The 14,612-nt window shown below is 31.9% G+C and overlaps 1 protein-coding gene across 3 annotated transcripts in view; it reads right to left on the bottom strand.

The window, feature by feature from the left end:
• Positions 1–14,612, bottom strand: part of Fnbp1l (formin binding protein 1 like) — a 115,857-nt gene that overhangs the window by 11,955 nt on the left and 89,290 nt on the right. For 2 of the 3 annotated variants that reach the window (XM_046461974.2, XM_058585296.1), the window contains exons 8-12: positions 14,270–14,416; positions 12,098–12,301; positions 10,537–10,695; positions 5,639–5,653; positions 1,472–1,581 (exon numbers count right to left, since the gene is read on the bottom strand). In XM_046461974.2, the coding sequence (XP_046317930.1) occupies positions 1,472–1,581; positions 5,639–5,653; positions 10,537–10,695; positions 12,098–12,301; positions 14,270–14,416 (635 nt within the window). The remainder of the gene's footprint in view (positions 1–1,471; positions 1,582–5,638; positions 5,654–10,536; positions 10,696–12,097; positions 12,302–14,269; positions 14,417–14,612) is intronic. The other variant, XM_046461971.2, reaches the window with a different exon arrangement.

The following is a 14,612-nucleotide window of genomic DNA, read 5'->3' as shown; positions in this document are numbered from 1 at the left end:
GTCATTGGCAGGATTCAAAGTTAATGAATCAACAGTATGTATCAGATAAGGTGTCTTTAGACAGAAACATATAAAACAAGATTATGTATCTATCTATTAATGAAAAGGTTGGACCAGGGTTACCTGGCACCTAACACTGTATCTCCCTTTCCCTAAGGAGCAATGTTTTAATATTCGATAATTTAGTGCTCATGGTGACTTTATAGACCATTAGTTACTAAAAATTGACTGTAACTGTAAAATTTCATTTGTGTATCACACTTGATACACAATTTTTTGGGGGGTGGGGGTAACTGGGGATCAAACCCAGGGGCACTTTATATCTCTATCCCTTTTTGAGACAAGAGTCTCATTAAGTTGCTTAGGCTAGCCTTGAACTTGCAATCTCCTGCCTCTGCGTCCTAAATTGTTGGGATTATAGGCATGCACCACCATGTCTGGCTCCTGATACACAATTTTCAACATCAAAACTTTAATTTTCAATCTCTCATGCTTTAGTTTAAGTCCCAATTTTATGTTTGGTAAGCCACCAATTCATTGTAATCACCCTTTATTCATCATTTTAAAAAAAAAAAAAAAAAAAAACTCTATGATCACTTCTTAAAAATTAAACTTTGTAAAAAAAAAAAAAAAGTACAAGTGAATGAATATGAAGCTATAAATGACTAAGCAATATCTACCAACATTTTGTTTTGTTTTGTTTTATTACCAGGGATTAAACCCAGTACACTTCTTCAAAACTGAATAAAGGAAAATTTTGTAAAATAAAAAAATTAAAGCGTAAGTCTACCAACATTTTGGGGGGAGGGTACCGGGGATTAAACCCAAGTGCACTTAAGCATTGGAGCCACATCTCCATCCCTTTTTAATATTTTCATTTAGAGACAGAGTCTCATTGAGTTGCTCAGGTCCTCTCCAAGTTGCTGAGGTTGACTTTAAACTTGCGATCCTCTTGCCTCAGTCTCCAGAGCCACTGGTGTTACAAGTGTGCACCACTGCACCCAGCTGCCAACATGTTTTACAGCCAACAAAGTAATTATAGTCTCTGGTTGCTGTTGAACTGAGGTAGTACAAGAGGTAGTTAGCGTTGGTCAAACTACTCTTGAAAATGAATAATCAAGCTATTTTACAAATTTATGGAAGGAATAAGTATATATATTTATAAACACCTAATAAAAATAGATAATTAAAGAAAATCTCTAACACTTCATTTTTATCTATGACCCAGCAAACATAAAATTTTTGCTTGAAGTATATATTTCCCTCAAAAGACATTTCAAATAGGATGCCTAATTCTATTCTTTTCGATGTGTGGCTAGATATCAAAACCAGGCCCTGTACATGTTAGGCAAGCACTGTATCACTGAGCTAAATCCCCAGCATAAGATGTTATGATTTTGAAACCTTACACACATCATACAAAGTAGATTCTAAAAGAAATAATGATAGAGAGCACTTAAAGAAACACTACTTTTGGTCTGATTCTTTCTGTAGTTCCCTGTTAAGTTCATCAATGCGCTGCTGCAGTTTTTTACGTCTCTGTTCTGGCGGCAGATGACTGAAATCTTCTAGCGCTGGCCCCTGAAAAGAAGATCTAAATCATTATGAAAGACATTTTCAGGACATTTATTTTTAAAATTTACTATGAAGTAAGAATATATACAAATTTTAAGTTTAATTTCAAATGTCTCAAATAGCCCCCTTTAAAAAATAAACAAATCTACATAGATGTGTGTATTGATGAAAGCAATTATATTGAAAAGCCTCACATTTTAGTCATTTTTTAAAAACATAAAACAAAATAGGTAAAAATATCACCAAATACAGATGATTGGTAATTACTAATATCACATTATTTTCAAGTCTTGGCAGAGTTAAAATGAATACATATGAATTTTCTTACAGCAACAACAACAAAATGGAAACACATAACATTTCTTATCTGTACAAGTTATTTCAAATACTGCGCATCACCACTTTTTAAAATCAAACCCATTGCCATATTTAGGATGTTACAAATGTTCAAATTAAAAATATGTATAACTTATAAAACTGAGTTAAGTAAGCAACTTACCTCATAAAAACAACTAATTAATGAAATATACTTCAATACTGCATTATAGTCTTTGATTACATTCATTAAACCATTCTTCAGAATCAAGACATATCTGATCATTAAAAAGCAAAAGGTAGAACTATCCAATGAATAATAATTATATTCATATATGGAGTATACTTGGAATTTTCCTTATGTAAAATCAAATAACATACTTCAGCTGTATCTGGAAGAAAGATACAATTTAAAGAAAGGATCTAATCGTTCTTTAGGAAGGATTCTTGGTGTCTAAAATTTTTTTGATTTTTAAAAAAATATTTTCAGTTGTAGATAAACACAATACCTTTATTTTATTTGTTTATTTATATGTGGTGCTGAGGATTGAACCCAGTGCCTCACACCTGCTAGGCAAGCGCTCTATCACTGAACAATCCCAACTCCTTTTTTGATGTTTTCTTAGTCAAGAAATTATGCGATTCAATAAAAACTTCAGGTATTTAAGTGTACACTTTGTACTAAATGATGTCTTTTCCCTCATAATTTATGAGGGAAAATAACATTGTTATTTTAGCCACTGTTACTTTAGCTACATTATTAGAGATTACAATAGAATAAATACTAGCAATTATTAAACCCATTTAATGTAAACATTAACTGTTTACATAATTCCCAAATTAATGATAACTATTATTCTCCATTTTTCTTTTAAAATGGTTATCGTAAGAATATGAATATAGCCTAATTTTTTAAAGTGTTTGCTGAAATGAGTAAGAAATGCATTCTTGTTCTTTAGGCCATTTATATGCCAAGTAGCTTTATATTACCATCCACAAGAATGCTTCACTTACTTTTCTTTTTTCCTTTGGTACCAGGGACTGAACCTAGGGGCACTTAACTACTGAGCCACATCCTCAGCCATCTTTATTTATTTATTTTTAATTTTAAGACAGGCACTAGGTTGTAGAGACTAGCCTTGAATTTGCAATCGTCCTACCTCAGTCTCCTGTGAGGCTGGGATTACAGGTGTAAGCTATCACCCCCAGCATTTTTATTTATCATCATCATCATCATCATTTATTTATTCATTCATTCATTCATTCATTTATTGGTGGTGCTGGAGATTGAACCCAAAGCTTTGAGCATGTAAGGCAAGCACTCTATCAACTGAGCTTTATCCCCAGGCCTTATTTTTTATTTTTGAAATGGTCCCACTAAGTTATTAAGGGTTGCTGAGGCTGGCTATGAACTTGTGATCCTCCTGTTTCAGCCTGTCAAGCTGCTGGGCTACAGGCATGTGCCACCACATGCTTCTCCCCCTGCCCTTTTTCAGTGGGTACCAGGGATTGAATTTAGGAGCACTAGACCACTAAGACACATCCCCAGCCCTATTTTATATTTCACTTGGAGACAGGGTCTCACTGAGTTGCTTAGCACCTCACTGTTGCTGAGGCTGGCTTTGAACTCACGATCCTCCTTGTCTCTGCCTCCCAAGGCCACTGCAACTGACCTGGTTACTTTTTTAAAAAAACTCACTTTTAAGGTGAATCATGACCAAATGTAACATTTAATTAAAAAACAAAATCCCCAGAATCATTCCCCAGTGGCCTGCCTACTAAGGATATTCAGCAAACTTGCCTACAAAAAGTAGAGCATCCTAAGTATCCTTTGTGCTTTCACCTACCAGTCACCAGGTGTAACATCTTCAAGCAACCAAATCTGACCTAATTAAATGAATGACAAAATTTCCTATACAAAGTTCTTTTAAATGTAGTAGTTAATTTTCAACACAAATTGTCAGATTTATTCTAATCTGCGGTGCATGTTTTAAACTATTATATATGTGCCAAAGACAAACTTCTAATTTACATTTTTTAGAATATTTCTGAAAACCTTGAATTTTCTTTCTTTTTTAATATTTATTTTTTAGTTATAGGTGGACACAATATCTTTATTTTATTTTTATGTGACGCTGAGGATCGAACCCAGTACCTCATGCATGGTAGGCAAGTGCTCCACCTCTGAGCCACAACCCCAGCCCCTTGAAATTTTTCTTAATGAAGAAATACATAATGCTCAGTGGTAAAGTGCTTGCCTGGGTTCAAATCCCAGCACCACAAAAACAAACAAATAAAAATTCTCTCCCTTACATAATGGGGAAAACAGTATTATACAAAAGAAAAACAATTCTACGGTAGGCCTTTTTGGGGGAGGGGATATTATTAAAAACTCATAATTTCCCACAAGCAAAATCTACCATATTTCCACTTATTCCTAATCAACCTCATGATCAAATTTATTAACATTAGATACCTACAGCACCTGCATTCTTCCCACCTTACACACACTAGGTTACTGCAGGCTGAACCCAATAGTGCTCTACTACTGAACTACATCCCCAGCCATTTTTACTTTTTTATTTGAAGCACAGAATCTCTATTAAATTGCCCAATCTGGTCTCAAATTTGCGATCATCCTGTCTCAGCCTCCTGAGTAGCTGAGATTACAGGTGTGTGCCACTGTGACTAGCCTAGGCACCCAAATTTCTAATATCTCATTTCAACATTATGACTCATTCTTACATAGAATATGAGAATAAACTCTATTTCTTATGAATGTGAAGAAGCCCTCTGAGGTATTTAACAACCTTTCTTACTATAAGGGAATTTATAAAGGTTAAATTTGAACTGTCTAAAAAAAAGTCTATTTTCCAAAAGTTATTTTGTACAGTTTCATATACAAACTCCCAGTAATTCTGATTTAGTTCTTCATAATGTAGCTCCATTAACATCTGAAATGGTGAAAATTCACACACACACACACACACATACATGTATACACATTAGATTATTTATATTTCTGTTTCCCTTCAGTGGTACAGAAAAACAGAGCATTGACTTCATAATAAAACTAGTAGGTCAATTTCTTTCTTTTTGGAGAAATCTAACAGTGTAGTGTATAAGATAAACTACAAATAAACTTTATATGACCTTTCTTAAGAATGCTAGGAAAAATAATTTATGCTAAATTTTCCTTCTGCATATACCATGGATTTTTGCTCTACCATGTAACCCTTCTTTTTGGGGGGGTGGGGCAGGCGGGTATTGCAGATTGAACCCAGGGGTTCTTAACCACTGAGCTACATCTAATTTTTATTTTGATACAGGGTCTCACTAAGTTCTTTAGGACCTCACTGAACTGCTCAGGCTGGCCTCAAACTTGCAATCCTCCTGCCTCAGTCTCCTGAGTCACTGGGATTACAGGAGTATATTCCACATTCAGCCTCTACCATGTAACCCTTAAAATAACATGTAGTATAATTTTATTCTTCACTATAACATGACAAGGACTCCACCCAATCACATTTAAGAACTTAATGGTCCATGACAGTTAACCACATTACTTTATAATCTATGACACTGAGAGGTACTGGGATATATTGGACTATGGATTAAATTATAAAAAAAAAAAAAACACAAGGTGATAATGTGGGATGTACTTTACCACTTGTTTTGAATTAAACAAAACAATGTTTTGAGATTACTTAATGTTGGCACAGTATATATATCAGCACACGAGGCTTACCATCTTCACCGACCACTGAATAGTTCAATGGAAAACAGAAAGAAATGGTAAATTATTCACATGAAACTATAATACAGAAGATGCAATAACCTATACTTTATAATATTAAAATAAATCATGTACATTTCACAATCCAAACAATTATGCCAGAAAAAAAATTTTTAAGCACATTTTGGAAAAGCAAATTACTTGCAAAAATAAAAATAATAATAATAATAAAAAAAAACATACACTGATGATAATGGGCAGATATTTTCTAAGTTTAACTAAAACTCAAAAGTAAATAGTAATCATTCTATCAGTAATCATGCATTTTCTTTTAGAGAGAATTTTTGCTTAAGTGAATTTTACTCATATAGCTCTTAATTCTTAAAAATACTAAGCTCTGAAAATAAAAGATCTAAAATTAGCCATTTAAAAATAAGTCTTATGTGAAATAACTAAAAAACAGAATGCCCAATGCATTAAAGAAAACACCATATCTGGGTTTTTATAGTTCAAAAGATTGTTTAAATTTAAAAATATCATGGTTTGGTGAGGGTAACATTTTTACTTTAGTTTTAAGGTGCTTTTTTACAGACACTTTAAAAACACATTATCACCACAATAATAAATGCGTTACCCATAATGAAGTTTACTATATATATTTCCTAACAGACACAAATATATAGATTGAATTTCACTTTGAAAATAGTTTCTATTTTTCAGTTTTATTCTGAAATCCATATGCTTAAAAAATAACACTAAAAACATAACTACAATTTTAGCACTTATTCTTTTTAAAATATGAAACAATCTAAAGAGACCCACTACAGTACTCTTAAATGTTATGTAAATACCACCCTCAAGCACACACACACACACCGACATATTCTGAGGGTTAAAAGAATTTTGCAACCGGTGTAGGATCCATCATACACAAATACAAAGTGATCCACAATATGCAGCAAGTTTTACAAAACTAATCTTCACATTCATGACATTTTAGCTAATAACTCTTAAACTTTTCATTTTTTCTTATTCTCTAAATAATTTTTTTTTTTTTTTTTTTGGTGTAACTGGGGATTGAATTCAGAATCATGCTATTGTGTACAAGCATTCTGTCACTGAACTACATTCCCAGTCCTTCTCAAAAATTTTATTTTGAGCCAGAGTCTTGCTAAGTTTCCCAAGCAGACCTTAAACTTGTCATCCTCCTGAGTGGCTGGGATTACAGGTGTATGCCAAGGCAATGGGCAAAACTATGTTTTAAGAGAAGAGAGTGAGATGTCAGCTAAAATTTCACATTAAAAAAAAAATTAAATTTAATAAATATCTGGCAAAAATATCTACCCCTTATCTCTGATGAGTTGGCCACATATTAATGGTTATGAAGATAAGAAAAGATGTTTGCTATTCATTATCTTTCTGAATTTAGCTTAACATTCTTTAGACTGTCAGTAGTTTTTTGGTTTTTTTTTTAAATATTTATTTTTTAGTTGTAGTTGGACACAATACTTTTATTTTATTTATTGTGTATGGTACTGAGGATGGAACCCAGGGCCTTCTACGTGCTAGGCGAGCACTCTACCACTGAGCCACAACACCAGCCCTGTCAGTAGTTTTAAGAAAGAAAAAAACACAATTTATTTTGCTATGGCAAAATTACTGGTGAGGAGGAAAAAAGATTTAAATTAAGGAAAAATTTGTGGTCTTCATTAAATGTCATTAACAAAATTACATATAGGATAAGAAACAAAACTGTTTTAGTATTTTACTTTTATAATAATTTTCAACAGCTAAATTTCTAAGTGATGAAGTTGTTTTTCTAATTTCTATAAGAACATCTTTTAGAGAAAACATTAAGATAATTATAGGTAAAAAAATCTAGTGTGTTCATTTTTAACTGGTTTTATTATCAAGTGAAAATAAATTTATACACTGGCTTTAGGTGAGGATATAAGAATTTCAATTCTTTGTAAAAATATTAGAAACATATTTTGTATATTTTTAAAGTAAAATATGTTTAATGCAAAGAAACTATATTCTCATACACAATCATTATATACCTATAAACCAGAAATTTTTATATCCATTACATCTTACTACATACAAAAGAGCTAAAAAGGAAATGGGGTAATTAAATAAATAATTAGTTTTATTTAAATTTAAATTGAACAAATTTTTGAGAACTGCACTCTGAATATTTTAAATCTTAAAAAATAGTTCTGGAAGTCTATATTGTCATAAATAATTTAGATGAAAAACAACTCATTATTGCTAGATAATATTACTTTTAAAAAAGAGTACTAAATAAAGCTCAAGTGAAGTAGTTAGAGGGTAAAAATGATTAGTTTGTATATTAAGCAGTCAAGTTTTGGTATAGTTCCTAAATGTCCATTAATGGTTAGAACTTGATGTCACAGAGGGCAATTACAGATCTTCACCCTCAGAAAAGATCCACTGGTACCACTGTTAAACTCAGCAACATTAATCAGTATTTCTTACATCCTTACTGACACTGGAAACTAAAAACACTAGTTTTCTTTTTTTAAAAAGAAACCCCAGTACTGAAGGGTAGATGAAGGAGAAAAAGAATAAATAAAAAATTTAAAAAATTATTTTTAAAGGAAAAGTTATTTAGGATAACAAAATTCAAGAGAATTCAAAACAAGAGTTTATGAATTCAATGGTACAACTCACTAACTTTAAGAAACCTAAAGGCCTACTGTAAGCTTAACAGACGAAACAATCCATGTAAAAACACAGAAACTGGCTTATTAAAGCTTTAGTTTCTTCCTTTTGCGTTTTTCTACGTTGACAAAATTTTTAAGTGGTGTAAAAACATTTCTATGGTTAATTTTCAAAATTATATCTAGTAAACTAACAAATACCAATAAAACAAAGAAATTTCTCAACCTCAAATTATAGTATACTTCCCTCCTTGCTCCACTCTCAAATCCCCTAGTTGGTTGGTTTGTCATATTTTCTGTTTTGCATACTGCTTTCTTCTTTGGTATGATAAATAACACTAAAACCAAGAAGAGATTTTTGCCTCTATAAAGACAATGTATAAATATTTTTTACTTAAAGCAATATATAAATATAAAACAAAAAAATCAAGCAAATAGTTTTAAGTTCTGCAGTTATAAAAATCTACCTGCAAACTGTTCAGGAAGAATGAAGATGCCATATATTTAAGCTTCTCTCCCATTTCTAATTTCTTTCATGGACTCATCCTTTATATCTCTGACACAGAGAAGTAATATGGGAATCAATGCTACCCTCATAATTCAGGCAAAAGAAACTCCAAATACGATCTCTTCAAGTCTTTTAAACAAGGATTAACAACTTTTGAAAGTGACAACCTGCATGCCTATAAGTATCATACAAATTTTTCCACGTGCACTTTTCAAAATGTCATAAATTACCTACCTAATCGTCCACATATAGAATTAGGTAAGGTAGATGCAAAGTAGTTCAAGTCAATGGAAGAAAAAGGAAGTCAGAAAAAGGAAATAACACATTGGAACATTTCTGCTCCATTACTAACATCAGTGAGGTTTCTTATGTTATTTTAATGGAAACTGTAGATAATAATGGAATCTTGCCCTGAATAAATAATATATTTTGTTCTACAAGTGACCAAAATGTAATTTGATGTCAGAAAGGGCTACAGAAAGGAAGAAAAACAGGGAAGAAAAGAAAGAATAAAAAAGGAAGGAATCCAACTTTAATATATTAATGTTAATGATTGTACTTCTAATGACACTGAATTATTTCTCACCTGTGGGTTATCATACCTATGTTTTTGAATGTCCACACAAATTTTATAAGTGATCTAAATTATAGGCTATGAATATGTAAAGCACAGCCTAAAAATCAAATATAAACAAGAAAAATAATGGGGTGGAGGAACAGGTCAGTGTTAGAACAAATGCTTATTAGCATGTACAAGGCCCTGAGAGGAAAGATGGGAGCAAAGAAAGAAAGGAAGCTGGGAGACAGGAAGTGAGGCCAGGGAGAGAGGAAAATGAGGGAAGGTGGGAGAATGCAGAAAGGAAGCAGGGAGAAAGAAGGAAAGGAGGAAGGGAAAGAAAAAACCAGCCTCACTAACAAAATGAAATACATTTATCTGTAATAGATAGTTGTTTCTAAGAAACAATTTAATACTGTATCTGCACTTTACTATTTTATAAGTTTTTATTTGCAGAATATCATTAGGAATAAGTAAATGTCAAAAGGCTGGCCAATTTAAAAAAAGAATAAAGGGAAAATTCTGATAAAAAATTATTTTTTAGATCAGTAAAACAAATTCCATGTACATATTACTCAATAATACCTAAGTACTCTTATAGGGTTTATAATTTACAAAGTTACCTTCTAATATATTAATTTGATCTTTAATCAGTCTTTACATTTAATGTGCCTATCTTTATTTTGTATTAAGTAACTGGAAATTGTGCTTTGTTTCTAAAAGTTAAATAGGGCAATTAAAATTAAGCTTGGCATTTTATTGTCAACAATATACTACTTTATAAAATTGGCAGGTAAAGTCAGAATTAGTGACAAATTATTACATCAGTAACTCCAGTGACAAATTACTGAAAGTCTTAAAAATGTAAATACATTACAAGACAATGGTGAACATATAATTTCACATAAACAAAAAAAAAAAATAGCTAAAATATGATGGTACCCAGCACCCTCTTTATAACACCATTCTTTTATGGTTGAGCATTTCAAATGTTATAAAGAGGAGTTGTTTTAACTTGAGGGCGGCTATACTTAATTCTGTGGTGTTTTTAAACTATGTCTTTATAGGAGAGAGAGAGCCTTATAATGAGGGTGGAGAGTATTAAAAGCCACACTACACACACAATAGGCCATCATGCATTTTAACCCATTATTAAACTTACCCCTCTTTTGAGGCTTCTGAAAGAAGGAATTCTGGGCTTCCCTGTTTTTATTTCATTCATACAATAATGCACGGGCTCAATGGAGAATGTGAGAAACTGGGACCCATTAGGAGTACTGGATGTGAATAAACTAGTAGGGGTTAAGGGTGGGGACTGTGGCTAATATGGAAATAAAGAAAGGAATCAATAAGCCAAATGTGCATAGTTTTTTCCTAAATGAAAATTCTATTTTTGGCAACATACTTTTCACAAAATATACCTTGAATAATTTTTCTATAAAAATATTATAAGAAAGTAAATTCAGTTTTGCCCAAAATTATAATTTTTAAAAAGTCAAACTTACTTTTAAAATATACCATTTCACTTGATCATTTTTATAAGCTGACAAATTAAAAGTAGAATACACAAATTATAATGTTAAAATAATAAGACCTAGATAAAATTCTCTGCTGACTTCTATAATATTCTAGAAATACAGAATATTAGCGCCACCATTTATTCCTATGCAGCTTATACTTAACCTGTATAGGGCAAAAGGCAGTATCTATAGCTAAAGATACCATGTATATAAAATATTAACTATCCCTGATTATCTTCACAAATAAGCAAAAAGAAAATTATTATATTCACTAGCTTTCCTCTGAGACTGTTTGTATTTCTTCCTTATTTCAACTCTTTTTAAATAAACTTCAATATTTCTTACATTTTAAAGCTCTTCTAGCTACTCTGATATGACCAAAAAAATGTTCTCACCTCTTAACTTCTTGACTGGACAATATTATTAAGAGCATGAATAAAGCCTGGGTTAATTATAATTGTGCTTTAAAATATATTTGTAGGCATAGAGTTAAATTTTAGTTACACTTACATACCAAGATCAAAGGAATAAATTAAAATAATCAAGTATACTTTAATAAATACAGCACATCATACTAAAGGCATATACCTATTCTCCTTACTGACATGACACTATTAGAATCAATACATAAATAAGAAAGACAAAGCAATTATCCATTCCATTTGCTAATCTAGGTTTACTTGCCTAAAATAAATAACATGTAAAAGGCTAGGCTTTAACACGAAGAGTAAAATTCTCTCAGCTAACTAGAGATTTTCTTTTAACTGTAATTATTCAAGAACACTGAGCTTTTCCCATTAAAAACTCACAGATGATAGAGACAATTAGTACAATCTACAAGTTCTAATTTGACACATTACTGTGGTTATTCATTCATTCCAATTGAGAACTGTGATTTTTGTGATCTTTCAGTTAGAGTCATATTTCCTTAGAAATTCTGATGGAAACTATACAGAAATAAAATTTCAAAAGCATTTAACTTCAGAGATATTAACAATTCTTATTCATTATTAAGTGGTGGTCAAATGTAAAATCTAGAAATAATTTTTTCAATTTCCTGTAACTGAAAGGTTAACTGAACCGTTCCAACTGAAAATATTTACCCTCCATTAACAGTAAATTATTATCCACTCAATACCTACATTGGTTTAATTGACCTACTAAAAAGATCTGATTAGCATATAGGAATTTTATGACTTTTACCTTTGGCTTCTTTCCAAAGAGCCACAATTTGCCCTTGGCCTTTCCTACTGTGGTTTTGGCATCCACTTTCCCACTCTCCTGTTTGGATGCACTGATAGTTCCATCAGAAATGGTTCTATAAATATGCTGACTGTAATCTTCAAATGGAAAGTCTCCTGGAGGTTCAAAGCCAGACTTGAAGGAGTCTACCACCATTTGAGAATCCTATCCATAAAAAAACAAACTTTTTTAACCTTTTTATTTGCTCATAATACATTAACTTTCAAAACTTTAATCAGTACAAGGAAACAAATAAGTTTAAAAAAATAATTCTATAGTAATCATCAAAGGCTTAAAATGAATAAAATCTTCCTGTGAACTGGTAGTAAACCCTAAATATATCCAAAATATACTAACTTGCAAATAAATTATCAATTTATAAAAGTCATAAAATGTTTTCACTCAGTAGCTTTCCCCCTCAAAATTCATTTGATGACTAGTGAGCTAGCTAAAACTATCTAAACCAAAGGAACACAGAAAAGAGGCTATTATCAAGTAGAAATTACAAGAAGTTTCAAGGGAAAAAAACCCTTTGCTTTAAGGGATTGTCAACAAGAAGTTGAAATTTAGAATGAGGAAAAAGCATCTAACCATAAAAAAAAAGTGAGTAGAAAGACTCATTCATCTGGGTTGGGGTTGTAACTAAGTGGTAGAGTGCTTGCCTAGCATGTGTGAGGCCCTGGGTTCGATTCTCAGCACCACATATAAATAAAACAAAGGTCCACTGACAACTAAAAAAAAAAAAAATGTTAAAAAAAAAAGACTCATTCATCTAATGGAGGAAAGGTTAAATACATTCTGTGGGATATTAGCAGAGTAATGGGGAAAGATCTCATAATACTGAGTGCAAAAAGCAAGTACGAAAATACAAAGTTAATACTGTTCACCTAAAACTTGAAAATTCATGTAAGTACCATATAACCCTCTAGACATACTTATCTCTATTTGAATGTTTCACTGACGTCTTACTCTCATTTTCAAAGAGAATACCTGGTTCTTCTGCTTCCTGTTTCTGTTAGCAGCATACTTTGCCAGTCATTTAAGTCATTTCCTACTTTTGTAACTAATGTTGCCCTCAATTCACTAAAGGGTAAAAATAAGCAGAGGGCAAGAACAGAAAGTACCTAACTTTGGATCCTGTAATATGAAAATACTGGAATTCCCAATTAAAGAAGTAAAAAAATCCTCCTCATTAAATGTAAGCATTCTATTAGTTGCTAGGAAGGATTCTCACTATGCCTACCTGATAAGTTTGATAGGCTTACTGTGAACAATAAAATATGTGGTACATATCTGATTATCCCCCAAACCTAGTTCTTTTCTCTTGCTTTTTTCCTTGTACTCTGAATTTCTGCTAATCATGCTTTTTGGTTAATCAACTTTTACTAAGAAATGATCAGATACTAGATTCAATTACACTACAATCAAGATACAATGCAATGAGATTTTATTTCCTCAAGGGTAGTAAATTAACCCATTTCCTCTACTCACAATGCCCTCTTTCCTCTTTCTCATGGATCATTTTTCTTTTTGTAGTACAAGAAATTGTACTACAAAGTACCAGGGCTTTATACATGCTAGGCAAGTGCTCTACCACTGAGCTATACCCCAAGTCCTTTTTATTTTTGAGATAGGGTCTCACTAAGTTGCCGAGGTTGGCCTTGAACTTTCAATCCTACTGCTTCAGCCTCCTGAGTAGGTGATATAATAGGCATATGCCACCATACCCAGCTTACTCATGTTTCTTGGTTGAGCTTAAGTATAAACTCTTTGTGTTAAAGCCAACTCTGGCAACTCTAAATCTAACCACTTTCTTTTCTAAAATTTCAGTAGACTAACAGTATAATACAACTGTAATACAGTTCACAGCTATATTCTTGGGTCAGTACTAAAAAATTAGTGGGGAAAGGAAGAGTTTTGGGAAAAAAAAAAACATTTTTTAAGTCAGAATTTTAGCAGTTAGAATGATTCTTAGAATCCAAAGAAGCCTAACAAATTGCATAACTTTCTTCCATAGAATATAATTTAGAACAAAATACCTACCACATTACTTTACTCCTTTCCCAACCCATTTCATTAAACTACATACTTAAGCCAAATACATTTATTCAAAGACAATTATATAGCACTTACTCTTCTTTCATCAACTGATTTTGCTGCAAGAATCATTCCTTCCAAACATTTTGAAATGATAGGAATAACTTTGCGTTCTGAATCTGCGAATCCTCTGTAACACTCACTGAGTTTAATAGTCCTTCGTTCATCCATTTCTTGTAGTTGCTAATAAAAATAAATTTTTAAAGAAAACTGAATTTCTTATTTTGAAGAATTAGTGACCCCCCTAAAAAATATAATTAAAAATTTCTATCCTAATATCTTTTAACAAGTTCTGTTCAGCAATACTTAGAGGAGGGGTGGGGGAAGGGAGGGAAGGAAGCAATAAACAAACAAACAAATCAAGGCTTTTAGTGCATCA

Source organism: Marmota monax, unplaced genomic scaffold (assembly GCF_021218885.2).
Source record: "Marmota monax isolate L192 unplaced genomic scaffold, Marmota_monax_Labrador192_F-V1.1 WCK01_AAM20220418_F8-fsc00070, whole genome shotgun sequence".
NCBI lineage: Eukaryota > Metazoa > Chordata > Mammalia > Rodentia > Sciuridae > Marmota > Marmota monax.
The sequence above is the reverse complement of the archived record's forward strand: the minus strand, read 5'-3'. Positions and strand labels throughout refer to the sequence as shown.